General features: G+C 70.0%; 1 protein-coding gene across 1 annotated transcript; it reads left to right on the forward strand.

The window, feature by feature from the left end:
* Window positions 1–2997: 2997 nt before the first annotated feature.
* Window positions 2998–27595, forward strand: MUC5AC (mucin 5AC, oligomeric mucus/gel-forming). Its single transcript, XM_045820976.1, is given in 51 exon segments — window positions 2998–3149; window positions 4006–4080; window positions 4805–4864; window positions 5105–5366; window positions 5658–5772; window positions 6022–6112; window positions 6877–6992; window positions 7134–7350; window positions 7440–7565; window positions 7781–7898; window positions 8068–8206; window positions 8332–8442; window positions 8892–8961; window positions 9040–9177; window positions 9279–9443; window positions 9704–9798; window positions 10167–10293; window positions 10458–10713; window positions 10795–10847; window positions 11192–11292; window positions 11475–11626; window positions 11822–11960; window positions 12065–12178; window positions 12255–12434; window positions 13208–13447; window positions 13647–13803; window positions 14227–14355; window positions 14552–14714; window positions 15132–15175; window positions 15268–15456; window positions 16060–17446; window positions 17448–17948; window positions 20167–20711; window positions 20903–21123; window positions 21430–21604; window positions 21823–22073; window positions 22175–22358; window positions 22630–22837; window positions 23128–23306; window positions 23512–23602; window positions 23705–23808; window positions 23950–23981; window positions 24509–24680; window positions 24954–25055; window positions 25263–25300; window positions 25533–25655; window positions 25747–25845; window positions 26209–26328; window positions 26438–26501; window positions 26595–26709; window positions 26989–27595. Coding segments are annotated over 51 exon segments (8997 nt in total). The 5' UTR covers window positions 2998–3076; the 3' UTR covers window positions 27260–27595.
* Window positions 27596–27603: the final 8 nt, after the last annotated feature.

Below are 27603 nucleotides of genomic sequence, written 5' to 3' on the forward strand. Positions count from 1 at the left end.
GTCAGGGGAGCAGGAGGGCCGAAGCCGGGGTGGGGCACCCAGTGGGTGGCAGCCCCGTGTGGCTCAGCCTGAGGAGAGGGGACCCCTGAGGGGCTGGGGGCTGCTTCTGTCCCAGCAGGAACCTGAGGACAGAGCTCTGGGGACTCTGTTGCCCTCAGGGTCCCGGGGTCCAGGCCGCATCTTGACCTGTGCCTGAGAGGGGGCCCTGGGGGGCCCCAGCCTGCAAGGCCAGCGGAGCCCCACACAGGGCCAGAGGCGGGCTGGCGGGCACCTCGTCCTCACAGGGTTGGCGCTGGTCCGGCACGCGTCCAGATAGGGCCGCCCGGTGCCGCTTCCTGTCCCAAATCGCACCGCCCGAGTGAGTCAGCGATAGGGTCACAGCGAGAGCGACACTCTGGGCTGCCGCCAAGGCCTCCGCCCGTCCCCACATCCTCCTGTCCTCCCGTCTCCACGGCAACAGCTGGGTGCTCCCGGAGGGCGGGACCCCAGCCCTCTCCCCCTCCCTGGACTCCAGCAGCCCAAGAGCTTATCAGATCCGGTGGAGGGTGGGGTAGGGGGTGGGCGGGGTCTGGCAGCCACCCAGGCCCAGGTGGGGCAGCCCCAGGGACCCTGGGAAAAAGTCTCCTTAGGCCGGGGTGCGCCCACGGGTGCTCCCTGCACACAGCCCCTGACTGTGAGTTCCCTGCTGGTGTGACCCCCCTTCCAGATGGGGAAACTGAGGCTCAGAGAGGTGGGGGCTTGCCTGAGCCTCTTTTTCCCCCCCGCAACACCCTTCCCTGAGTGTGAAGCCCCCGTGGGTGGGGGCAGGGTCACTGCCAGGCCACTTTAAGGGACCCCTTGTCCCCCAGCTGCCACAGCCTCCACTGGGCTTGGAAGGTCACGGGGAAGGATGCTGTTTTCTGAGCCCAGTCACTGGCCCCGCACCAGCCCTGACTCTGGACCCCTCCCTGTGGGCCCCCCAAGAGCCGGAACCCTCACTGTGAGCAGGCACCAGGCCTGGGCCTCCCGAGGGGCCCAGTCTGGGTTGGGTTTTCAGGGGACTGGTGGGTGGCCTGGTGGCCTGTGGCCCAGTGGCCTGGTTCAAGGAGGACGCCCAGTGCAGCCAGGGCTGCAGCTCAGATGCCGGCACGGGCGGTTGCGGCCACCCCAGAGGCCAGCAGGGGCCTGGGCAGCGTCCTGTGGTCACGCTATGTGCTGGGCGTGCCCAGGGTGCAAGCTGCCCAGGGGTCAGCTCAGCCTTCGCATGCAGGGTGTGACCCCTCTGAGGGCCAGGATGGTGACTCAGGTGGGTCAGGGGTTGTGGCGTGTTCCCAGGCCTGTCCCTGTTCTGGGAGCACGGACACGGGCTGACCCGTCGCCTCCCGGCCTCTCTGGGGCATGCGGAGGACCGGCCCTCGTCACTCATGCTCCCTGCTGGCCGGGCCCTGGCCCTGCCTGCAGGCCCGGGAGCCTCCCCCAGGCACTGGTCCCCAACGTCCAGACCTGTCCACCTCGCCTGCCCCCTCAGGCTCACCTCTGCGCTGCTCAGCACCAGGTGGCCTGGAGTCCAGCTCTGAGGAGGGGCACGGGTTCCAGCTCAGTCCCCTGACCCTGCACGTGCCCCTTCTCCTGTGCACTCGCTCGTCATTCTCCTCACGCACGCCGGCCAGCGCTCAGCCACTCACCCACTCACACTCACTCACACTCACCCACTCACTCATCCACACTCACCCACTCACCCATCCACTCACCCACTCACTCATCCACCACTCACCCATCCACACTCACCCACTCACCCATCCACACTCACCCACTCACTCATCCACACTCACCCACTCACTCATCCACCACTCACCCATCCACACTCACCCACTCACTCACACTCACCCACTCACTCACTCACACTCATCCACTCACTCACTCACACTCACCCACTCACCCACTCACACTCACTCATCCATTCACTCATCCTTTCACTCATCCTTTCACTCACTCATTCACACTCACTCATTTATTCGCCACTCATTCATTCATCCATTTTTGTTCATTCATTTGCTCATTCACTTATTCGCTCACTCACTCGCTCTCTCACTCACTCATTCGCTCTCTCGCTCACTCATTCGCTCTCTCGCTCGTTCATTCAGTCCTGGACCTGTGAGCAGCTCTCTCCCCCAGGGACAATGACCAAGTTGGGTCCTGGGGCAGGGACGGCTCAGACACAGGGAACCAGGTGACCAGAGGACGTCGGGAGAGGCCCTTGGAGAGTGGGAAGCGGATTCTCAGGACAGCGGTCAGGCCTCTCAGATCCCAGCCCCCAGCCCAGCCGCCCCCACTCCCCGACCTGCGCCCCCTCCCCAGGCAGGGCCTCCCGGTCAGGCCTACCCATGGGCAGTCCACTGCCTCGGCAGGGTGTGCGGCTGCGCAGGAAGGGGAGCCCGGCCTCCGCCCCATGCGGTGCTCACACCTGGGGTGGGGGCCGGGCGACCTGCACCGCGGAGCCTCCCCTGCCAGGGTCCATCAGAGCAGACCCGATGTGTGGGCATCTCCCCGCTGGGTGGGCACAGACACTCCAGCCCCTCACAGCCACAGGCCCACGTGTGGGCCGAGCGGCCCGGCACCCGAGCGGGGCCAGGGGCCAAAGCAGCACTGGGCTGGGGCTGCACAGTGCGGAGGGCCTGTCCCTGGGGGGCCGCCCCCGAGCCCGTCTGCAGTGAGGCCGAAGCTGGCCCTCCGTGAGGCGTGGGGACCTGTGGCCTCTCTGGGTGCCAGGGACCACGGGGGCTGGTGCCAGGGACAGGAGCCCAGAGAAACTCTTGGGGGGAGGGGGTCCAGCAGGAGGACGCCTGGGACCGGGATGTGGGGAGCCCTCAGCAAGCCCGCCCCCACCTGGCACACAGGCTCAGTTCTGCCTGGCTCCCGCCACCGGCCAGCCCAAAGCCAGCGCCCACTGTTTACCTGGACGAGGGGAGCCGGGCCTGCCCCTCCCACCCAGGTGAAGTCACCGGGGCTGCGGCCAGCTCTGGGGCTACAAAAGCCTCCTGCCGACTCGGGTCCCTCCTCAGAGGCAGCCGCTGGGCTTCTCCCCTTCCTCCGCACCATGGGGGTCGGCCACAGGGAGGTGGCTACTCTCTGGGCCCTGGCCCTGGCCCTGGCCTGCGCCCAGCACCCAGGTGAGGCTCCTTCTGCCGGCTCCTCTCGCTGGCCGCAGGGCCCCTGCCCCTCTGAGTCCAGGGCAGCCCTGGTCTGGCTCCAGCTGCCCCCCGTTTCCCGCTCCTGGGGTGGGGGTGGGGGTGGGGCTGCGGGGCTGCAGGGGCCTGAGGGGGAGCTGCATCCCACCCCCCGCAGTGGGCAGTCCCTGGCCCACAGGTCTCGACCAACTCTGCTGCTCACAGCTCTCGGCCCCTGACCCTGTCCTCGCCTCCAGGGTCCTGGGGCTGGGCCTGGCGCCTCCCCTGCTGGGCTGGCCCATCTCCGAGGCCCCAGAGGTCCGCCTCAGGGTTCTCAGGGCGTCCTTGGGGCCCACACAGCCATCCCTCGGCCCTGCCCTGGCCTCCTGTGCCTGGGCCCCCGCTCAGTGGCCCTCAGCACCCCATTCAGAGAAAGCCCCCCCCAACTCTGGGGCCCCAGGTCCCCAACCTGCTCCAGGTGTTCCTGCAGAGCCCTGGTGGCCTCCTGACAAGCTGCCGGGAGCCCTGCCTTTCACCCAGCGGCCCCTCAGAGGCTGCGCGGCCCTGGGTGGCGGCTGCCCGAACCCGTGTTGTCCCTTGTTCCGAGCTGGGACACCAGGGCCCGGCCCGTGGTGGACCCTCATTTTGAATGATTGGGTGGCCCTGAAGAAAGCAGGGTGGGGCCGGGGACCGCCCAGATGCTCGTGGGCCCCACTGAGGGGATGCTTGAGGAGGGTCGTGGCTCGGCCACGGGCCTGGCCGACACTCCCAGCACCCGCAGCGCCACGCAGGGGGCAGACCCCGGCCCCTCCAAGGGCCGCCTGCCCCTGCTCAGGCCCTGCCGGTCCTCTTCCCGCAGGCGGGGCCCTGCACAGACCCTCGGAGCCTGGCGAGGGGCAGCGCCCAGTCCCTACCATCCCCTGGGCACCCAGCGGTGAGTCTGCCCCGCCTGTCAGAGCTGCCCCCGCTGGCGGTCCCTGAGGGGCCGCTCACCGTGGGTGCCCCCTAGCTGGCCCCACCGAGGGGCCAGGACTCGGGGGCTAGGGGACCCCCCCCACATACACAGAGCGGTCGGGCACCTGCCGGCCACTTGCTGTCTCCTCATCGTGCTGCAGACGGGGCCGGCGGGCCCGCTGAGCTCTCCCGTCGCCCAGGCTCCCTGTCGGTCCCCGTCACTGAGCTGCACCTGTGTCCTCCGGCTGGAGGCAGGGCTGGCAGGTGGCCCATCTGGGCATCTCTGTGCCCACCCGCACGGCGGTCCTCATGGTTCTGGGACAGGCGGGTGGTGAGGGGCACCTCCCCCAACAGCTCCCAGGGGCTCCCTGCCCTGACCTCTGCTCCCGCAGGACTCTCCAGCCATGGTGCCGATTCCGGCATGGTTGAGATTCTGGGTGCAAGGCGCCCCCCCCCCCCATGCAAAGGCCTCCTGGGCCAGGTGGCTCGGGCAGTGGCCGAGCAGAAGGGAAGGTCGGGGGAGAGCTGCCCGCTGGGCCTGCGCCTCTGCTGCCCAAGCATGGGTGCCAGACAGGCAGGGAGGCCGGACCCGGAGGACTCCACCGGTTTGGGAGGCAACATCTCCAGGGGTGCAGAGACCCCCCACCCCTCGGGGGCTGCGTCTGGCAGTGGGGGGCCGTGCATCAACACCCCTGTTCCCACAGGCGTCCCACTCCTCGGGGCGACCGTCCTCCCGCCTCTGAAGACGGCTGCCGTGGTTCGAGGTGAGTGAGACCGCCCCCCCGCCCCCCAAGGCTGGACTGAGGGCCCTGTGTTCAGGGTCTCGCTCCCTCCGACCGGGGGGCCCATCGGGGTGGGCGTGGACCAAGTGCTGGGAAGCGCCCCCGGGTCCTGGCGGGACGTCCCCAGACACCCGCCCTCCGGCGGCGGCGGCGGCACGTTCGGGTCCAGGCACGTGGGGTGCGGGCGGGGTGCCCTCAGCACGGCCGGCGCTCTCCCCGCAGCCCTGAACCCGGCCCACAACGGGCGGGTCTGCAGCACCTGGGGCGACTTCCACTACAAGACCTTCGACGGCGACGTCTTCCGCTTCCCCGGCCGCTGCAACTACGTCTTCTCCGCGCACTGCGGGGCCGCCTACGAGGACTTCAACCTGCAGCTCCGCCGCGGCGGGGAGTCCAGCGCCACCACGCTGAGCAAGGTCACCATGAAGCTCAACGGCGTGGTCCTCGAGCTGACCAAGGGCTCCGTCCTGGTCAATGGCCGCCCGTGAGTCTGGCCCCGGGATGGCCCCGGACGTTTCCGGGTGGTCGTGGGAGGGACGTGGGAGGGACGTGGGGTCACCCCGAGGGTGGAGCCGGGCGGGGTGTGCCCTGCGCTCGGCCCCCTGGGCTCCTGGCTGCCCCTGAGCAGTCCCCTCGCAGAGCTCCGGGGCCTGTCCCTATCACGCCCACGGGCACTGTTCCTGGCATGGTGGCCTTGTCCCACCTGTGACCATGGAGACCCTCTGCTGCTCCGCCCTCGCACACCCCTCGAGCCTGAGCGGGGCCCTCTCTGCAGGACCCAGCTGCCCTTCAGCCAGTCCGGCGTCCTCCTGGAGCAGAGCGCCAACTACCTGAAGGTGTCCGCCAGGCTGGGCCTGGTCTTCATGTGGAACCAGGACGACAGCCTCCTGGTGGGTCCGGGGGCGGCGGGGGACCTGCCGCCCGGCAGCCGCCACCCCCCAAGGGGCAGGGCCCTGGGCGAGGGCAGGCGGGAAGTTCAGACCCCGCCCCGAACGGCGTCCCCCTCAGGACAGGCCCGGCCTGCTTGAGGTCTTGTGTCCACGGGCAGTGTGGGGAGCCCCGGCGCCCAGGCCCCGTCTGCCCTTTCCGCCCCGGGCGTCCCCGGTGGGCCGGGCGTCTGACGCCTCCTCTCGTTCCAGCTCGAGCTGGACCCCAAGTTCGCCAACCAGACCTGCGGGCTCTGCGGGGACTTCAACGGCGTCCCTGTCTTCAATGAGCTCATCTCCCACGGTGAGCCCTGGCGCGGCCGCCCCGTCTGCTGCCGCTCGGGCCCCGCACCCCCGCACCCCCGCACGGTGGGCCCCAATCAGGTGTCCCCACCGTGGGGGACGCCTGCACCCCCACTCAGCTGTGCACACACACACTCAGCTGTGCACACACACACACATGCATGCAGACCCCCGCACACAGCTGTGCACACACCTTCCCAGACTCACCCACTCACACCCAAGCGATTCCAGCGTGCACACTCACTCGCCTGCATGCCAGCGTGGTCCCGGCACACAGCGGGCATGCTCTCCGAGGGCGGTGGCAGGTCCTGGTGGCAGCCAGGCTGCTCTGACGCACACCCTCACCTGAAGTCAGACCCTGTCACCACTCTGTCTCCCAGCCTTTGCCACCAGGCCGTGTGGCCTCTTGTGCAACCTGCACAATCCCCAGGTCCCCTCTGCCGGGCCCAGGAATCCCGCCCATGAGGGGCTTCCAGCCCTGGGGGACCCAGCCTGCCCAAGCGTCCAGTGGCCCTGGGCAGGGAGGCCGGGCCCCGGAGGCCGGCAGGAGCTCAGGCCCCCCCCCCACCCTCTGGGCTGTGCGCTGGCCTCAGCCCTGTGTCAGGAGGCTTCTCACGTCCCCTCAGACCCCCGCACGTCCGGTGGAGCTGCAGTTTAGCCTGGCAGCGTGGGAGGGGGAGGCCGGCGAAGCTGGGACACCTCAGGCTCTGGGGGGCAGCAAGGGCGCACGGGAACCCGCCGAACCCGGCACTGTGCTTCCCGCAGGCGTCAGGCTGAGCCCCGTGGAGTTCGGGAGCCTGCAGAAGATGGACGGCCCCACGGAGCAGTGTCAGGACCCCGTCCCCGACCCGGAGCCCACGACGGGCTGCTCCATTGGCCTGGTAAGCCCCAGTGTGGCCGAGCCTGGGTGGCGCGGGGGTCCTGCTCACGGGGCTGTGGGGTGTTGGGGCGGGGGAGACGGCGACCCCAGCAGCCTTGGGAGGCCAGACTCAGCCGCCCCCGCCCCGCCCCGCCCCGCCCAGGGCCTCTGCGAGGAGCTGCTGCTCGGCGAGCGGTTCCTGGGCTGCCGCCCCCTGGTGGACGCCAGCAGCTACGTGCAGGCCTGCCAGCAGGACCTCTGCCTCTGCCGCGAAGCCGCCGACCTCGCCAGCTGCGCCTGCCACACGCTCGCCGAGTACTCCCGCCAGTGCGCCCACGCCGGGGGGCTGCCCCTGGACTGGCGGGGCCCGGGCCTCTGCCGTGAGTGTCCCCACGGCCCCGCCCCGCTGTCCCGCCTCCGCCGCGAGGCAGGGGCAGCAGGTGACGGGGCCCCGCCCTCCTCCCCGCAGCCCAGACGTGCCCCCTCAACATGCAGTACCGAGAGTGCGGCTCGCCCTGCGCCGACACCTGCTCCAACCTGGAGCACTCCCAGGCCTGCGAGGACCACTGCGTGGCCGGCTGCTTCTGCCCCGAGGGTGAGTCGGAGCCCTGCGCCCCACTGCTGCCCCCCGCAGGCGGCGGGCGCTGCCGCCCTCCACCCTGGCCCCGCCCATCGTGTCCCTCCGCCCCGGGGTCCGAGGAGCCCCTGCGAGGCAGGGCCGCCAGGGGCGGAAGGCCCGATCCTCCCACGCGCGCACACGGTGGACTCAGCCCACCCAGCACCTGCCACACACACCGCCCGCCTCTGCAGGGATGGTGCTTGACGACATCAGCCAGACGGGCTGCGTCCCCGTGTCCCAGTGTCCCTGTACGCACAACGGCGCCACCTACGCCCCGGGGGCCGTCTACTCCACAGACTGCAGCACCTGGTAGGGCCCCAGGCCCCGCCCTCCTCTCCCCTGGATGTGCCCCGGGTGGCCCCGCTCCTGTCCCCCCAGATGAGCCCTGGGATGGCCTCCCGCTGTGCAGGGAGGGGGGGGCAGCCTGAGGGGGGAGGCGGGGGCGGGGCCGGGACCCAGGGCCTCTCCCTGCTCTCAGCACCTGCTCTGGAGGCCGGTGGAGCTGCCGGGAGGTTCCGTGCCCCGGCACCTGCTCGGTGCTGGGAGGCGCCCACTTCTCCACGTTCGACGAGAAGCCCTACACGGTGCACGGGGACTGCAGCTACGTGCTGGCCAAGGTGCGGCTTCCGGGACGGTGTCCCGGGTCCCTGAGCCTCGCCCTCCACAGTGTTTCCAGGGTGGGCGGGGGAGGGGGAGGGGCGGCGGCGGGCTGGGCGGCGCCTGAGGAACGTGTCTGCCGCAGCCCTGCAACGGCAGCGCCTTCACCGTGCTGGCCGAGCTGCGCAGGTGCGGGCTGACCGACAGCGAGACCTGCCTGAGGAGCCTGACCCTGAGCCTGGGCGCGGGGCGGACGGTGAGTGCGGGGCCCAGGCGAAGGGAGCGGGGCGCGGCCTCGCGGCCAGGGACCACGGCCCAGACGTGGACAGCCACCGCCAGGCGGGGCCCCAGGACCCTTCCACTCTCTCATTCTCTGCGTCCCCCTCTGTGGGTCTCCCCGGTGACCGTCCCCAGAGAAGCCGCTCAGGCAGGCCGCAGGGCCTCCACGCCTGCTCCCACCCGCCCGTGGAGCAGCTGGGGGCTTCTCCGAGCCGTGAAATTGCATCGACTTTTACATGGTTAAAGAACTTCCCCATCCTTGGCCCTTGGAGGAGGGCTTGGGATGAGCATGGGGCCCTGGGGATACGAGTCCTCTGCTCCTCCTCCCAGGGCAGGGGCCTCCTGGGCAGGGTTCACAGCCTCTGGGGGAGGCGGGGGCACCGGCAGCTCTGCCCAGCCCCCTGCCAACGCCCCTGCTGCCTGCAGGTCGTCACGGTCCAGGCCGGCGGGGAGGTGTTTGTGGACCAGGTCTACGCGCAGCTGCCCATCTCGACAGGTGAGAGCGCCGGCCCCGTGCCCCAGGGGGGCCCCACCCCTAGGACGTCACTGAGACCCTCCCTCCCCTCGTCCACAGCCAACATCACGGTCTTCAGACCCTCGACCTTCTTCATCATCGCCCAGACCAACCTGGGCCTGCAGGTGGAGGTGCAGCTGGTGCCCACCATGCAGGTCTTTCTGAGGCTGGCGCCTGAGCTCCGGGGGCTGACCTGCGGTAAGAGGCGCTGCGCCCCCCCACCCCCCAGGTGCCGGAGCCCACCCTTGGTGGCCGGGCCTCATGGGTCTCATGGGCGCTCCCTGACCCCATGCCCCCAGGTCTCTGCGGGAACTTCAACCAGAACCAGGCCGACGACTTCCGGACCCTCAGTGGTGTGGTGGAGGGCACGGCCGCCGCCTTCGCCAACACCTGGAAGACGCAGGCCGCCTGCCCCAACGTCCGGAACAGCTTCGAGGACCCCTGCGCCCTCAGCGTGGAGAACGGTACGTGGGCCCGCCCGCCGGCCTCCTGGGCCAGGCCTCCAGCTGTCCACCCGGTCCTGAGGGGGGTCGCCAGGTGGTAAACCCGCAGCTCACCAACGGGTGTGTCCGTTTCGGCCATGGTGAGTTCCAGGTGAAAAGGAACCGCAGGCTGGGGGCATCCGGCAGGAGCCTGGGGGCCTGCCCGCGGTGGCAGGTGGGGAGTTCGGGGTGAAAGGCAGGTTCCCCGGCCGCCCCCGACGCCCTCCGCCCTCTGTCCACAGAGAAGTACGCGCAGCACTGGTGCTCTCGGCTGACCGACCCGCAAGGCCCCTTCGCCCGGTGCCACGCCGCCGTGAGCCCGGGCACCTACTACTCGGTAACGCTGCGCACTGCCCCGCCCCTTGGCCGCACAGCCGCCTGCAGGGGGCCAGCAGGCCCAGTGTGGTCCGCGGCACCGTGGCCGGTGCCGGTGGCCGCCGTCTCCAGGCTTCCCTCCCTCACCCCCCTTCCTTCAGCCGAACCCTCACCGCGTGCGCCCGAGTCCCTTAGAGCCCCCGGCTGACACTCAGCTGTGGCGGAGGGGCTTCGGCGTTTGAGGCTGCCGGGCAGGGCTGGGCGCGTCAGGTCCTGGAGACCGGGGCCCGAGGGCCTCAGCTCCGCGAGGGGTCTGTGGAGGGAGGGTCCCGAGGAGTCCAGGGCGGCAGTGTCGGGGACGCCCCCTGACGCCCGCCGCCCCGTCCCCAGAACTGCCTGTTCGACACCTGCAACTGCGAGAGGAGCGAGGACTGCCTGTGCGCCGCCCTGGCCTCCTACGTCCACGCCTGTGCCGCCCGGGGAGTGCTGCTCAGCGGCTGGAGGGCCGGCGTCTGCAGTGAGTGTGCGGGCCAGGTGGCCCCCGTGGGCCCCCGACCCCTGCACAGAGGCCCGGGAGCCCCGGGACGCTGCCCAGGAGGGCGGGCCTGGGACAGACGGGCAGCCAGGGGCCTGGGACGGCCACTGTGTCCTGACTGCCACCCCCTTCCTCGCGTCCCCCAGCGAAGCCCATGGAAAACTGTCCCAAGTCGATGACCTACCAGGAGCACATCAGCACCTGCCAGCCCACCTGCCGGGCCCTGAGCAACGAGGACCCCACCTGTGGCATAAGCTTCGTGCCCGTGGACGGCTGCACCTGCCCCCACGGCACCTTCCTGGACGACAAGGGCAAGTGTGTGCCAGCTGCCAGCTGTCCCTGCTACCTCGGCGCCTCGGTGATCCCCAGCGGGGAGTCTGTGCACCAGCAAGGGGCTGTCTGGTAGGAGCCCTGAGGCCGGGCGGGGCAGGTGGGCGGGGCAGGTGGGTGGGGCAGGCCCCTCTGACCGCCCTCTCCCCACAGCACCTGCACTAAGGGCACACTGACCTGCATCGGGGGCCACACCCCTGACCCAGGTGAGCCGGGAGGTAGGGGAGGAAGGAGGGGGCCTCAGTTTTTTCCCTGTGTCGCCCCTCGAGTCCGTGTGGGGGTGGGGGTGGCTATCAGCGTCTCTATTCCGCAGCCTCTGCCCTCTGGGCTCAGTGAGGGGAGTGCAGGGGGGGGGGCTGTGGGCACACACAGGTGCACAAACACACATGCCGTGCATGCACCACCACACGTGCACATGCTGAACACACATGCATGCACACATGCACACGTGCAGGCTGGGGCGAAGGGAAACACACGGTGGAGTGGGCAGCGGCGTGTCCCTCAGAGCGGGCTGGGAGGGGCGGCCCTGAACGGCCCCCTCCGCCCGCAGTCTGCTCCCCACCCATGGTCTACGCCGACTGCCGCAACGCCTCGGCCGGCGCCACCGGGGCCGGCTGCCAGAAGAGCTGCCACACCCTGGACATGGACTGTGTGAGTGACCCGCGACCCCCACGCCCCCGCTGACCACCGGCCACCCCAGGCCCGCTGGCCCCTCCTGGGCCCCTGTGGAGGCCCCTGCCTGAGAGCCCGTTGGGCCTGCTGTCCCTGGGCCCCCCCAGAGGCCACCCGGCCGGGCGCAGGCCCCGTCCACTGAGGTGTCTGTCCGCCCCCAGTACAGCCCCCAGTGCGTGCCCGGCTGCGTGTGTCCCGACGGGCTGGTGGCCGACGGCGAGGGTGGCTGCATCGCTGCGGCCGACTGCCCCTGCGTGCACAACGAGGCCAGCTACCGGGCCGGCCAGACCATCCGGGTGGGCTGCAACACCTGGTACGTGGCATTCTGGGGGGCCCCATTGGGGGGGGCTCCTGCCGTGGGTGCTGCGCCCCAGCTGGCAAGGCCTCAGGCCTGAGACCGGGCCCCGGTCAGTGCCCGGAGGGCCCCCTCGGAGCCTCTGGGAGGGCACCGTGCCCCCGCCCCGCCCCGCCCGCCGGAGTCGGGCCTGACCGGCGCCCCTGCCCGCAGCACCTGTCAGGACCGGATGTGGCAGTGCACGGACGAGCCCTGCCTGGCCACCTGCGCCGTGTACGGGGACGGCCACTACCTCACCTTCGACGGGCAGCGCTACAGCTTCAGCGGGAACTGCGAGTACACGCTGGTGCAGGTGCGGTCACCGCGGCCCCCGCCCCCCGGAGGTCCCACAGCGCCCCCCGCCTCGGCCTGCCGGGCCTCCTCCCGGGAAGGTGAGCGGCCGCCTTGTCCCCACAGGACCACTGTGGCGGGAACGACAGCTCCCAGGACGCCTTCCGCGTTGTCACCGAGAACGTCCCCTGCGGCACCACGGGGACCACCTGCTCCAAGGCCATCAAGATCTTCCTGGGGGTGAGTGGGGGGCCGGCGGACCCTCTCGGGGGGCAGCCTGGGGTCCCAGGCTCTGAGGGACCCCCTCCCTGCGCAGAGCTACGAGCTGAAGCTGAGCGAGGGGAAAGTGGAGGTGATCCAGAAGGCCTCGGGCCAGGAGGCGCCCTACGCCATCCGCCAGGTGGGCATCTACCTGGTGGTGGACACCGAGGCCGGCCTGGTGCTGCTGTGGGACAAGAAGACCAGCATCTTCCTCAGACTCAGCCCCGAGTTCAAGGTGAGGCTCCACACCCACCCACCCCCACCCGCTGCTGACCACTGCCCTCGCCCCAGACCACAGGGGGCTGCCGGGGGTGTGGGGCTGGGGAGAAGGACAGAGAGGCAGAGACACAGAGAGACGGAGAGATACAGAGAGGCAGAGAGATGAAGACACGGGAGACAGGCAGGGACTAGAGGGAGGAGGGGGTGGCCCGGACTGCTTGCAGGGAGGAGGCCAGCAGGAGGCGCTGTGCTGTGGTGTCAGGGTCCTGTGGCTGCCGGGACACCCCTGACACACCGTCTGGACCCCGAAGTCCAGTCCCCGGGCCACAGGGCTGGCTCCCCGGACACTCCTTCCGGCCCCTTCCAGCTTCTCGGGCCACTGGCGCCCCGGGCTGGTGGCTGCACCACCCCAACCTGTGTCCCCGTGACCACGTAACTTGTCACCGCGTGTGTCTCTGTGCTCACGTCCTCGTCCCAGAAGGACACCAGCGGCTAGACCCGCCCGCCCGATCCAGGATGCCTTCCTCTTTATTGCTTCTCAGCGGAGACCCTGTTTCCGCCAAAGGCCACACCCAAGCACGGTCCCGGGTCAGCACCCCAGTCCGCACCCGAAAGGCCCCCACCGAGCCTCACACGGCGCGCCTGGCCCTGCCCCGCCCGCACCCCGCCTCCTGCCTCCTCCAGGAGAGGCCGGGGCACAGCACGGGCGGCCGGCGCTCACCCCGCCCCCCCAGCCAGGCTGCCCCCTGCAGCCCCGCCCCACGTGCCCGCCTGTCTCCGCGTCCGCAGGGGAGGGTCTGCGGGCTGTGCGGGAACTTCGACGACAACGCCCTCAACGACTTCACCACGCGGAGCCAGTCCGTGGCGGGCGACGCCCTGGAGTTCGGCAACAGCTGGAAGTTCTCCCCGTCCTGCCCGGACGCCCCGGCGCCCAGGGACCCCTGCACCGCCAACCCCTACCGCAAGTCCTGGGCGCAGAAGCAGTGCAGCGTCCTCAACGGCGCCGTCTTCCAGGCCTGCCACGCCCACGTACGCAGGACGCTGCGGGGGGGGGCGGGGGGGGGACGACCGGGGGCGGAGTTGCCTGGCCGGGGCGGGGCCACCCCTGAGGACCAGCCATGCGGGACCACACGTCCGCTGCCCCTAAGCCCCACGCACGAGGCAGGCCCGGTCCCCCAAGAGCCCACGGGGATGGGGCCCCGGAATCTGAGGCCCATACCCCACGCAGGTCGACCCCACCAAGTACTACGAGGCCTGCGTGAGCGACGCGTGCGCCTGCGACTCGGGCGGCGACTGCGAGTGCTTCTGCACGGCCGTGGCCGCCTACGCCCAGGCCTGCCGCGAGGTGGGCGTGTGCGTGTCCTGGCGCACCCCGGACGTCTGCCGTGAGTGCCCTCGCTCTCCCACGGGGGGAGGGGTGGGCGGGGCGGCTTTGAAAGGAGAAGGAAGGGGTACGTTGCTGGTGGAGACATGGCAGGTGTGGTGGAACTTTCTGGAACTGAAGGGTCCGCAGAGCCCCACGCCCACCCCGTCCAGCACAGAGGGTCTGGCCAGAGGGCGGCGTGGCTGGGGAGCTGCTGCGGCCGGACCCTGAGCCAGCCAACTGCCCAGCTGCCCGCCTGAGCCCCAGAATTCTGGCTCCACGGCAGAGTTAGGGGGAGGGGGGGACAGCCCACAAGACTTGGTGAAGGATCGGGGTTTATGGGAACCTGCAGCGTTTGGGGCCCGGCCTGCCCCTCCAGGGCGCTTCCCTGGGGCTGCTGTGGGGTGGGGCGGCCCGCTGAGCATGTCCTTGCCCCCCCCCCCAGCCCTGTTCTGCGACTACTACAACCCCGAGGGCCAGTGCGAGTGGCACTACCAGCCCTGCGGGGCGCCCTGCCTGCGCACCTGCCGGAACCCCAGTGGACGCTGCCTGCACGACACCCAGGGCCTGGAAGGTGGGCTGTCCTGGGGCCCGGGGACCCGTGGCGGGCTGAGCTCTTCCTGACCGCTCCAGGCGCCTGTGCGGGTGCTTCCTGGCACTCCCTGGGGCGTGGCGGGGGCCCAGGGCTGGGGGGAGCGGGGGGGGGGTGGCCGTGGGGGCGAGGCGAACGGCAGTGCGTCCGGCTGGGACTCAGGCCCCTCCGCCCGCAGGCTGCTATCCCAGGTGCCCCGCGGAGGCCCCCATCTTCGATGAGGACAACATGCAGTGTGTGGCCGCGTGCCCGTCCCCACCCCCGCCGCCGCCCTGCCAGGTCCAGGGCAAGTCGTACCGGCCGGGCGCGGCGGTGCCCTCGGACAAGAACTGCTACTCCTGGTGAGCGACTCCACGGCGGGAGCCAGGAGCTCGGGGGCATTCGCCTGGGCCAGCTCCCACTGCCACCTCCGGGGCGGGGGGGGGGGGCGCCAGGAGGGGTATCTGTGGCCTGGGTTTCCTGAAGGGCCTCCGGGTTGCCGGACGGGGTGGGGCCTGGAAGGGGCGGGGTGGGGCCGGGGGCGGAGCCTGAGCCTGGAAGGGGCGGGGTGGGGCCGGGGGCGGAGCCTGAGCCTCCGGGACCCCAGACGCTGTCCCAGAGAGGAAGCCATCATGAGCGCGGGCTCACTGGTCACGGATGGGGAAGGTGTGACCGCAGGCTCCCCAGGGCACCCCTGCGGGGTGGCTCCCGCCTGCCTCGCCCTCCACCCCCGCCCGGACGCCCCGCAAACCAGACTCCCCTTCCTCCTCCTGCCGCAGCGTCTGCACCGAGAGCGGCGTGCGGTGCACCTACGACGCCGAGGGTGAGCGCCGGGGGCCCTCTTTGGGTTCGGGGCCTCGGGGTGCCTCCTGCGCCCCTGGCCCCTGACGTGCCCAGCCGCCCTGTTCCCCACAGCCTGTGTCTGCACCTATGGCGGGCGCCACTTCCGTCCGGGGGACGTCATCTACCACACGACGGACGGCACGGGGGGCTGCATCTCCGCCCGCTGCGGGGCCAACGACACCATCGAGAGGAGAGTCCACCCCTGCGGCCCCAGCACCCCCGCCCCCACCACCACCTTCTCCTTCTCCACGCCGCCCACTGGTAGGCAGACACGCTGGGGCCACGCAGGGCTGCCCCTCCCCCTGAGAACGGATGGGGGGGCGCCCAGATGGGGGGGTGCCCAGGAGTGAGCCGAGAGCAGCCACCCTGCAGTTGAGGCGGCCCCCTGGGTCTCCCTGGCGGGTCTGGTGTGCCCCGGGCAGCGGCTGCCAGCAGAGGCACCAGGCTGGCTGGGAGGGGTGCACCTGGGGTTCTGCCGCCTCACCCCGTGGGCTTCCCCCGACTCTGGGGGCATCCCAGGGACTTCTCAGAGGTCCCCCCAAGAGAAAAGAGTCCCCGGAATTCTGGCTGTCAGAGCCACACATCCAGATTCCACTCCGGGTATGCGTGGGAGCTTCCCTCCCACGGATTGAACACACGGGACCCGCTTGCCCATGTGTTCAAGGCTGTGCCCCAGCAGCCGTGTGTGGGGCGCATCTGGGGCCTGGGCGCCATCAGAAAGACAGGCGGGCAGACTGATGTGGCAAAGCCCCCAAGCCGCGGACAGACGGGGGGCAGGGACAGCGTCAACGTGCAGGCCCCGGAGGCCCCCAGTGAGGGCCGGCCCCTGACACCCGGCCCCTCTGCCTTCTCTTCTGCCCGTAGCCACGAGCTCCCCAGGCCAGCCTGGCACGCGCCCCGGCCCCGCCACGAGCCCGGTGCCCACAGGCACTCCGAGCAGAGCCCCGCCCACGGCCCCAGGCACGTCCCCCAGGCCGCAGCCCTCGGCGGCCTCTGTCAGCCCCCACCCCAGCTGCGGGGAGGACTGCCAGTGGTCACCATGGCTGGACGTCAGCCGACCCGGACGGGGCATCGACAGCGGGGACTTCGACACGCTGGACAACCTGCGGGCCCACGGGTACCCCGTCTGCCGAGCGCCGAAGGCGGTGGAGTGCCGCGCGGAGGACGCCCCCGAGGCGTCGCTCCGGGCCCCGGGGCCCCGCGTGGAGTGCACGCCGACGGTGGGGCTGACCTGCTACAACAGGGACCAGGTTTCAGGGCTCTGCAGCAACTACCAGATCAGGGTCTTGTGCTGCACCCCCCGGGCCTGCCCCACCTCCAGCGACCCGGCCCCCAGCACCCCCACACCTGCGAGAATGACCCCCTCCACCCCCAGCACAGTGCCCGCTTCCGCAGCCGCTAGGACGCCACCCTCGGGCTCCAGCGTCCCGCCGGAGCCCAGCCAGATCGCCTGCATGCAGGAGTTCTGCAGCTGGACTGGCTGGATCGATGGCAGCTACCCCGAGGCCAGTATTGAGGGTGGAGATTTCGACACCTTTCAGAACCTGAGATCCAAGGGCTATAAGTTCTGTGAGAGGCCCCGCCGGGTGGAGTGCCGGGCAGTGAGCTTCCCGCGCACACCGCTGGCAGACCTGGGGCAGGTCGTGCTCTGCAACAGCAGCGTGGGCCTGGTGTGCCGGAACCGCGACCAGCTGCCCCCCATCTGCTACAACTACGAGATCCGCATCCAGTGCTGCCAGTGGGTGGACGTGTGCAGAGAAACGACCACCCCGCTGACCTCAGAGGCCACGCGCTCGACTCCACACGAAGCCAGAACCCGGTCAGAGGCCCCTCCGACCACGGGAACTCGGGGGGCCTCCACACAGCACAGGAGTGCCAGCTCAGCAGCCACAGTCACCGCCAGCACACACGTCACAGCACCCGGGGCCACCTCCTGCCAGCCACGGTGCAGGTGGACCAAGTGGTTCGACGTGGACTACCCGTCCCCAGGGCCCCACGGAGGGGACCTGGAAACCTACAGCAACATCGTCAGCAGTGGGGAGAGGATCTGCCGCAGGCCAGAGGACGTCACTCAGCTGCAGTGCCGCGCCGAGAACCACCCCGAGGTCAGCATCGAGAGTGTGGGCCAGGTGGTGCGGTGCAGCCCCGACGTGGGCCTGGTGTGCCGCAACCGGGACCAGGAGGGCCCCTTCCAGATGTGCCTCAACTACGAGATCCGCGTGCTGTGCTGTGAGCCCCGAGAAGGCTGCCCCCACCTACCAACCAGTCACGGTGCCGAGCACCCCAAGTGTGAGCGTGTCTAGTACAACTGAGACCACTTCCCACGTGGTCACAACCAGGACAACCCCTGTGCCAGAAACCAGCACAACCCCTGTGCCAGGACCCAGGACAACCCCTGTGCCAGAACCCAGGACAACCCCTGTGCCAGAAACCACCACAACCCCTGTGCCAGAAACCAGCACAACCCCTGTGCCCGAACCCAGGACAACCCCTGTGCCCGAACCCAGGACAACCCCTGTGCCCCAAACCACCACAACCTCTGTACCAGGACCCAGGACAACACCTGTGCCAGAAACCACCACAACCCCTGTGCCAGAACCTAAGACAAGACCTGTGCCAGAAACCACCACAACCCCTGTGCCACAACCCAGGACAACCCCTGTGCCAGAACCCAGGACAACCCCTGTGCCAGAAACCACCACAACCCCTGTGCCAGAACCTAAGACAAGACCTGTGCCAGAAACCACCACAACCCCTGTGCCACAACCCAGGACAACTCCTGTGCCAGAAACCACCACAACCCCTGTGCCAGGACCCAGGACAACCCCTGTGCCAGAAACCACCACAACCCCTGTGCCAGGACCCAGGACAACACCTGTGCCCAGAACCCTAAGACAAGACCCTGTGCCAGAAACCACCACAACCCCTGTGCCAGAACCCAGGACAACACCTGTGCCAGAAACCAGCACAACCCCTGTGCCAGGACCCAGGACAACCTCGGCTCCTGCACCCGCTACCACCCACTCCACACCTGGGACCACCTCCTGCCAGCCACGGTGCAGGTGGACCAAGTGGTTCGACGTGGACTACCCGACCCCAGGGCCCCACGGAGGGGACCTGGAAACCTACAGCAACATCGTCAGCAGTGGGGAGAGGGTCTGCCGCAGGCCAGAGGACGTCACTCAGCTGCAGTGCCGCGCCGAGAACCACCCCGAGGTCAGCATCGAGAGTGTGGGCCAGGTGGTGCGGTGCAGCCCCGACGTGGGCCTGGTGTGCCGCAACCGGGACCAGGGGGGCCCCTTCCAGATGTGCCTCAACTACGAGATCCGCGTGCTGTGCTGTGAGCCCCGAGAAGGCTGCCCCACCTACCAACCAGTCACGGTGCCGAGCACCCCAAGTGTGAGCGTGTCTAGTACAACTGAGACCACTTCCCACGTGGTCACAACCAGGACAACCCCTGTGCCAGAACCCAGGACAACCCCTGTGCCAGAACCCAGCACAACCCCTGTGCCAGAACCCAGCACAACCCCTGTGCCCCAAACCAGCACAACCCCTGTGCCACAACCCAGGACAACTCCTGTGCCAGAACCCAGGACAACACCCTGTGCCAGAACCCAGGACAACACCCTGTGCCCCAAACCAGCACAACCCCTGTGCCACAACCCAGGACAACTCCTGTGCCCCAAACCAGCACAACCCCTGTGCCAGAACCCAGGACAACACCTGTGCCCCAAACCAGCACAACCCCTGTGCCAGAACCCAGGACAACTCCTGTGCCAGAAACCACCACAACCCCTGTCCCAGAACCCAGGACAACCCCTGTGCCAGAACCCAGGACAACCCCTGTGCCAGAACCCAAGACAACCCCTGTGCCAGAACCCAGGACAACACCTGTGCCCCAAACCAGCACAACCCCTGTGCCAGGACCCAGGACAACACCTGTGCCAGAAACCACCACAACCCCTGTGCCAGAACCCAGGACAACACCTGTGCCAGGACCCAGGACAACCCCTGTTCCAGAACCCAGGACAACCCCTGTGCCAGAAACCACCACAACCCCTGTGCCAGAAACCACCACAACCCCTGTGCCAGGACCCAGGACAACCCCTGTGCCAGGACCCAGGACAACACCTGTGCCAGGACCCAGGACAACACCCTGTGCCAGAACCCAAGACAACCCCTGTGCCCCCAAACCACCACAACCCCTGTGCCAGGACCCAGGACAACCCCTGTGCCAGAACCCAGGACAACCCCTGTGCCAGAAACCACCACAACCCCTGTGCCAGGACCCAGGACAACACCTGTGCCAGGACCCAGGACAACACCTGTGCCAGGACCCAGGACCACCCCTGTGCCAGAACCCAAGACAACCCCTGTGCCCCAAACCACCACAACCCCTGTGCCAGGACCCAGGACAACACCTGTGCCCCAAACCAGCACAACCCCTGTGCCAGAACCCAGCACAACTCCTGTGCCAGAAACCACCACAACCCCTGTTCCAGAACCCAGGACAACACCTGTGCCAGGACCCAGGACAACCCCTGTGCCAGAACCCAAGACAACCCCTGTGCCCCAAACCAGCACAACCCCTGTGCCAGGACCCAGGACAACACCTGTGCCAGGACCCAGGACCACCCCTGTGCCAGAACCGAAGACAACCCCTGTGCCCCAAACCACCACAACCCCTGTGCCAGGACCCAGGACAACCCCTGTGCCAGAACCCAGGACAACCCCTGTGCCAGAAACCACCACAACCCCTGTGCCAGGACCCAGGACAACACCTGTGCCAGAACCCAGGACAACACCTGTGCCAGGACCCAGGACAACACCTGTGCCCCAAACCAGCACAACCCCTGTGCCAGGACCCAGGACAACACCTGTGCCAGAACCTAAGACAAGACCTGTGCCAGAACCCAGGACAACCCCTGTGCCCCAACCCAGGACAACCCCTGTGCCAGAAACCAGCACAACCCCTGTGCCAGGACCCAGGACAACCTCGGCTCCTGCACCCGCTACCACCCACTCCACACCTGGGACCACCTCCTGCCAGCCACGGTGCAGGTGGACCAAGTGGTTCGACGTGGACTACCCGTCCCCAGGGCCCCACGGAGGGGACCTGGAAACCTACAGCAACATCGTCAGGAGTGGGGAGAGGGTCTGCCGCAGGCCAGAGGACGTCACTCAGCTGGAGTGCCGCGCCGAGAACCACCCCGAGGTCAGCATCCAGAGTGTGGGCCAGGTGGTGCGGTGCAGCCCCGACGTGGGCCTGGTGTGCCGCAACCGGGACCAGGGGGGCCCCTTCCAGATGTGCCTCAACTACGAGATCCGCGTGCTGTGCTGTGAGCCCCGAGAAGGCTGCCCTGTGACCTCTGTGACCCCCTATACGACTTCACCTGTGACGTCCCTGCGCACCTCGGAGCGGACCCCCAGGGTCCCTGCAGTGACCACCCTCAGTTCGCCGGCTCCACCCCCCACTACGTGCTACTGCAGCGTGTCCGACAAGCTCTACCCTGCCGGTGGGTGGCGTGTGCGTGGTCGTGGGGGTCCTTTCACCCTTCTGGGCGCCCCTTCCTCCGGGGCGGGGCGGTGGAAGGGGAGGGTGTCTGTCTCCGATTGTAGCAGTACCATAGACACCAGGAGGGCTCATTTGGTCGACATGTGGCAGGGAGGTCCCCGGGCTGCTGACACCTGTCCCCTTGCCATGCAGGGTCCATTATATACCAGGAGGCCGACCTCGCTGGCCACTGCTACTACGCTGTGTGCAGCCTGGACTGCCACCTGGTGCGGCAGACTGACCACGCCTGCCCCACCAGCGCAGCGCCGCTCACGCCCACGCCGCAGCCGGCGACCTCGACGCCTGGCTCCTCCCCTTCGGCCCCCGTGCCTGTCACCACACACGGATGTCCCAGTGCAGTCCCCCCAAGAACGGTAACATCCCCTTTCTGCCTTTCGTTGGGGCCCCAGGGCTAGCCGGGGACCCCAGCCTCCTCCCAATAGGCCCTGGCTTCAGTGACTACTGGGCTTTGCAGGCGGGACCCTGCGGTGTGGCCTGGCAGCCGGGAGAGTGGGGCTGGAGCTGAGACTCTCCTGGTTGCGGGCGACAGGGGACCACCGTGCGTGGTCGATGCCACAACGGGTGTGTGGGGTCACAGCTTCACCGCCGGGGGGGGGGCTCTGAGGGGGGGTCCCCGGACGGGCGGTGGGCGGCGCCCCCAGCTGTCTTTGCTTCCACAGAGAGGGGAGACCTGGGCCATGCCCAACTGCTCTCAGGCCACCTGCGAGGGCAACAACGTCATCACCGTGCAGCCGCGCCCGTGCCCTCAGGTGCAGGAGCCCACCTGCGCCAACGGCTACCCTGCCCTGAAGGTGGCGGATGAGGACGGCTGCTGCCAGCACTACCAGTGCCAGTGTGAGCGGGAGGGTGGGGCGGGGCGGGGCCTGGCGGGGGCGGGGCCCGGCTGGGGGCGGGGCTCGGGTAGGATGGCCGAAGGACCTCCCTGCAGCGGGCACAGCCGCCTGGTGCAGCGTAGGATTCTGCGCAGACGCTGATGAGGGGCGGGGCCGGGCGGGGCGGGGCGGGGCGGGAGACTGGGGGCGGGCCCGCGTGAGCCCTTCTCGCGCCCACAGGCGTGTGCAGCGGCTGGGGCGACCCGCACTACATCACCTTTGACGGCACCTACTACACCTTCCTGGACAACTGCACCTACGTGCTGGTGCAGCAGATCGTGCCCGTGTACGGCCACTTCCGCGTGCTCATCGACAACTACTTCTGCGACTCCGAGGACGGGCTGTCCTGCCCGCAGTCCATCATCGTCGAGTACCGGCAGGACCGCGTCGTGCTGACCCGCAGGCCCGTCCGCGGGGTGATGACCAATGAGGTGGGGCGCCCCCGGCCCGGGCTGCACAGGGTGGGCGGGGCGCGCGAGCGGCGGCTGACGGCCAGGCCTCGTGTTTGCTCCCGGCGTGCCGCCGCGTCTAGATCATCTTCAACGGCAAGGTGGTCCCGCCGGGCTTCGGGAGGGGCGGCATCGCGGTGTCCCAGATCGGCATCAAGATGTACGTGAGCATCCGGGAGATCGGCGTCCAGGTCATGTTCAGCGGCCTGATCTTCTCCGTGGAGGTGCCCTTCAGCAAGTTCGCCAACAACACCGAGGGGCAGTGCGGTGAGTCCGCCCCGTCCCTGGTCACCAAATGTCACCTTGGGAGTCCAGTGGGAGGAGGACCGGCCTTGGCGAGGCCCTGGGTGGGGGTGGGGGGGCTGGAGCCCTGGGCCTACAGGGACGCCCAAGGCCCACACCTGTCCGCCCTTCATGGGAACGGCCCCAGGGCCCAGCTTCCTGGGGGAGGGAAGCACCGGGGGTCAGGGGACCCATGGAGCGCAGCCCGGGGACACCGCCGTCCGTCCCAGCCGCCCAACTCCCGCCCCCACCCCAGGCACCTGCACGGACAACCCAAAGGACGAGTGCCGTCTCCCCGGGGGGGCGGTGGTGGCCTCCTGCTCCGACATGTCCTGGCACTGGAAGGTGACCAACCCCGACCAGCCGTCCTGCCTCGGGCCGCCCCCGACGCCCCCCGCAGGCGGGCCCACGACCCCGCCCGCCCCCTGTCCGCCCTCGCCCGTGTGCCAGCTGATTCTGAGCGAGTGAGGTTCCGGGGGTGCCGGGTGAGGGGAGGTGGGGAGGCGGGGAGGCGGCTCTGCTGCAGCCCTGGCGGGGGCCTGGGCACAGCCATCCTCACCAGGCTGGGAGGGTGCGGGGCGCCCAGTGGGAGCCCAGTGGGTGGAGAGACAGGGCCCTGCCTCCGCCAGATGGTCCAGGCTCCCGGGCGTGGGGTCCTTGGGTGGGCTCAGCGGCTGGGTCCCTCCATGGGGGACGCCTGGGCCACCGGCTGGTGCGGGGCCGCCCCAGGACGCCGTGTGTCCCTGTGCTGCAGCGTCTTCGAGCCGTGCCACGCCGCCATCCCCCCGAGGCCGTACTACGAAGGCTGTGAGTTCGACCAGTGCCACATGACCGAGCGGGACGTGGCGTGCTCCGGCCTGGAGCTGTACGCCTCGCTGTGCGCGGCCCAGGGCGTGTGCATCGACTGGAGGGGCCGGACCAACCACACCTGCCGTGAGTGGCCGCCTCCCTCCCGGCAGCAGCAGGGGCGGGCTTCCTGGCGGGAGGAAGAGGGTGGACCCCAGGGCAGGGCCCGCTGGCTCTGGGACGGACAGGAGGGCTTCCTGGCTGCAGGGGCCCAAGCTGGGGGGTGGGGCGCGGCCTGGGCGTCGCCCCCTGGCTAGAGCCCTCCCTCAGGGGCGGCTTCTCTCTCCTGCAGCCTTCACCTGCCCTGCCGACAAGGAGTACCGGCCCTGCGGCCCCTCCAACCCCTCCTACTGCTACGGGGGCGGCGGCAGCGCCAGCCTCGTGTACGTGCCTGCCCCTCCCTCCCGTCACCCCAGAGCCCCCAGGGTGGCCTCCCCCTGCCCCAGAGGGCACAGGGGCCAGGCTGACCCTCTGCGCCCCTGCAGGGCCCTCCAGGACATCAGCCCCATCACGGAAGGCTGCTTCTGCCCGGAGGACATGATGCTTTTCAGCGCAAGCACGGAAGTCTGCGTGCCTGCAGGCTGCCCCAGTACGTCCCCGCGGCGGGCTGGCGGGGGGGGGGGGCCTTCCGCCCGAACGGGCTTTTTGTGGCTGCTGGGCCCACGGCCCTGGCCTGAAGGCCGGGTGGGCCGTGGCTGCCCAGCAGTGACCTTGGCCTCTGTCCCTCCAGGGTGCCTGGGGCCCAGAGGGGAGCCTGTGGAGGTGAGTGTGTTACTCTGGGCCACGGGGCTGCCTCTCCGCCTGGGGACAGGGGCACGGCTGTCCCAGCAGAGCCGGCGCGGGCGCCCAGGAGCCCCGGCCCTGTACGGGGACCCCCTCCTGCTCTGCCAACACAATGAAGTCAGGGGCTGCTCACCCACAGAGCCCCCTGCCCACACTTCTCCTGGCCCCTGGGGGCCACAGGCCCCCCCCAATTGTTTTTAAAGATTTTATTTATTTATTTTTAGAGAGAGGGGAAGGGAGGGAGAGAAACATCCATGTGTGGTTGCTTCTCGTGCGCCCCCTGCTGGGGACCTGGCCCACAACCCAGACATGCGCCCTGACTGGGAATCGAACCGGCGCCCCTTTGGTCTGCAGGCCGGCACCCAATCCGCTGAACCACACCGGCCAGGGTGACCTCCCACCCTGTTAAAGCCCCTTCCCTCAGGCTCCCCTGCGTCCCAGCCTCCGGAGCTGCCTCCGGGATGGGCAAGTGACGCGGGGCCGGGCTCCCCGTGTCCCCCTTGCAGGTGGGCCGCACGGTCACCTTCGACTGCCAGGAGTGCACCTGCGAGAGTGGCACCTGGATCCTGAGCTGCCGGCGCCAGCCCTGCCCCCTGCCCCCCGCCTGCCCGGAGCCCGGCTTTGTGCCTGTGCCCGCGGCCCCCCAGGCCGGCCAGTGCTGCCCCCAGTACACCTGCGGTGAGTCCCGGGATGGGGGCAGGGGGGGCGGGCCGCTGCCCTCACACCTGCCAAGGCCCACACGCACGTCACCTTGGGGCTGGCAGCTGGGGACGCGACCGAGGAGGACAGGGCGGCCCCCACCCCTGCCGCGGCCTCATCGGCGACTCGGGTGGGTGTACCGGGCCGACTGGGAGCCCCACCCTGGGGGGTGGCCAGCGCCCCCTGGAGACTCCTGGGCACAACGCTCAGGCCTGAGGACCTCTCCATGTGCCCCCTCCCTCCCCACCACAGCGTGCAACGCCAGCCACTGCCCCCCGCTCGCGGGCTGCCCCGAGGGCGCCCTCCAGACCGTGCACCGTGAGGACGGGGCCTGCTGCCCGAGCCAGAAATGCGGTGAGTGTCCTGCCGGGCGGCCCTGGGGACCCGGCCTCGCTCACTCAGGGTGCAGCTGGGACGGGCCACTCGGGGAGCTGGGCAGTGTCTGTGCGCAGGAGGCCGGGCAGTGGGACTGGGGCACGGGGGGGGGCGGGGCGGAGGGGGTGAGGGCGGGGGCGGCGGACACCGGGGGCGGGTCTGCAGGCCTCTGCTCCTCCCACGCAGGCTGGACCGTCTGCAGCGTGAACGGCACCTTGTACCAGGTGAGGACGGGCTGAGGGTCAGGACCCCGCTGGGGTCTGAACATGACAAGGCCCCCCACCTCGGTGTCTCCCAGCCGGGACCCCGGAGATGCGACCCCCCCAGAGGCTGTGCCCCTGAGATGGAGCCCCCGAGGGTCACGGAGTGGGGGGTGGGAAGGTCCCCCAGGCGTGGAGGGGCTGCCTGGGCCGGTGTGGTGCCCACTGGCTGACGCTGGCCGCCCCGACCCCCCAGCCCGGCGCCGTGGTCTCCTCAAGCCTCTGCCAGACCTGCCGCTGCGAGGTGCCCAGCGGGCCCCCGGCGGACGCCTTCACGATCAGCTGTGAGACGGAGACCTGCAGCACCCACTGCCCCATGGTGAGCGTCCCCCCACGCCCGAGGCCCCCCCACGCCCAAGCCCCCCACGCAGTGCCTGCAGGGCTCAGGCGCACGTCCGCCCCTCCCCCAGGGCTTCGAGTACCGGGCGCAGAGCGGGCGCTGCTGCGGGTCCTGCGTGCAGGTGGCCTGCGTCATGAACGCCAGCGACGGCTCTGCCCACCTCTTCCACGTGAGTGCTGCCGGCGGGGCCCGTGCGGGAGTCCCAGGCCGGGCAGCACACTGCTGCCCACTGACCGGCTGGGGGCAAAGGCAACCCAGGGGCCCCAGGGACGCCAGGCTCGGGCCAGGACCTCCTCAGCCTGCAGGGGCGGCCTTGTGGGGACAGTGATGGGGCTGAGTGGGCGGGGTCCCCGTGGGCAGGGCCAGGGCCCCAGAGAGACCTCACGTCACTGCAGGGCGTGCTCCTGGCCGAGGCCGGCGAGTGCGGGGAGGGGGGCTCCTCCGGGAGCTGCAGGGTGGGGGCAGACAGGTGGAGGCGGCCCCCACCCCTGCTCTTGGGGAAGGACTCACCTGCCGGCCCGGACCCCTGCAGGCCGGTGAGTCCTGGTCGGACTCCGGGAACCGCTGTGTGACCCACCAGTGTGACAAGCACCAGGACGGGCTCGTGGTGGTGACCACGAAGAAGACATGCCCCTCGCTCACCTGCCCGGCGGTGAGTCCCCAGGGCCCCGCCCAGCCTTGCCCCAGCCGGAGCCTGGCCGCTGCGTCTTCCGGGTGGGCTGCTCCAGCACTAACGGCACCCCCCCACCTTGTTGGCTCAGGACCAGGCTCGGCTGAGTGAGGATGGCTGCTGCCGCTTCTGTCCTGAACCCCAAATCCAGAACAGTGAGTGGGCGTGTCTGGGGGGTGGGGTGGGGGCCTGGGGAGCACCTGGCCAATCCTGACCACGCCCCCACCGCCTCCCGCGCCCCTCCCCAGGGTCGACCTGTGCTGTCTACCACAAGTCGGAGGTCATCCGCGTGCAGGGCTGCAGCTCCGAGGGGCCTGTGCTCCTGGCCTACTGCAAGGGCAACTGCGGGGACACCACCTCCGTGTACGTGAGCCCCCCAGCCTCCCGCCTGTGGGCTCCCGCGCAGCACGGGCTGCAGTGTTCCCAGACAAGGGGCGGGACAGGCAGGGGAGCAGCGGCTCAGCCCCGGAGCGCCCTGGGTGGGAAGGGGCCAGCGGGGGTCTCCCTGGGCTGAGGCTGGGCTGGCCGTGCGGCTGAGGCCCTGGGCCTGTTCGGAATGACCGGCCTCGGCGGTGGCCTGAGGGGAGAAGGGGGCGGCAGGGTGGCCCCGGGCGCTGAGTGGCTGAGCGGCCCCGCCTGCAGGTTCTCCCTGGCGGCCGGCGTGATGGAACGCAGCTGCGGCTGCTGCCGGGAGCTGCGGGCCTCGACCCGGAACGTGACCCTGCGCTGCGAGGACGGCTCCCGCTGGGCCTTCAGCTACACCCAGGTGGAGGAGTGCGGCTGCGCCGGCCTGCAGTGCGACCCCCGCGGCGGCGGGGACTTCGGCCAGGGCCGCACCGAGGGGCCCCCGCGGAGCCAGGACACCGCTCGCCGGCGCTGGGGCCGCAGGGCCCGGGCCTCGCCCACAGCCTGATGGGCCGCCCCTCCCGACAGACCCCCCTTCGTCCCTGTTCACCGAGGTCCAGCCTCCCAGGCAGCAGCCTGAGCCGCGGGCTGGGGGTCCGAGCCCCGATGCACCGTCCAGCCCCCTTCCCTGTCCGGCGCCCGGGTGGGTGGGCAGGGGCTCCTTTGGCCGCGGGTCCAGCCACGCCCCCCCAGACGTCAGTGTCGCGTGGGGCCCCGTCCGTGCCGGTCACCTGGACCCGCCATCGGCTGCTGGCCAGCTGCCGGGAGGCAGAGCCCCACCTCGGCTCCGCCTGGGCCTCGGGAGCGGCCAGCGTTCCGGAAATACACGTGCAGCATTTTGCAAGTCCTGGT

This window comes from Phyllostomus hastatus, unplaced genomic scaffold, assembly GCF_019186645.2.
Source record: "Phyllostomus hastatus isolate PE091 unplaced genomic scaffold, TTU_PhHast_1.1 phas_scaffold_443, whole genome shotgun sequence".
Lineage (NCBI taxonomy): Eukaryota > Metazoa > Chordata > Mammalia > Chiroptera > Phyllostomidae > Phyllostomus > Phyllostomus hastatus.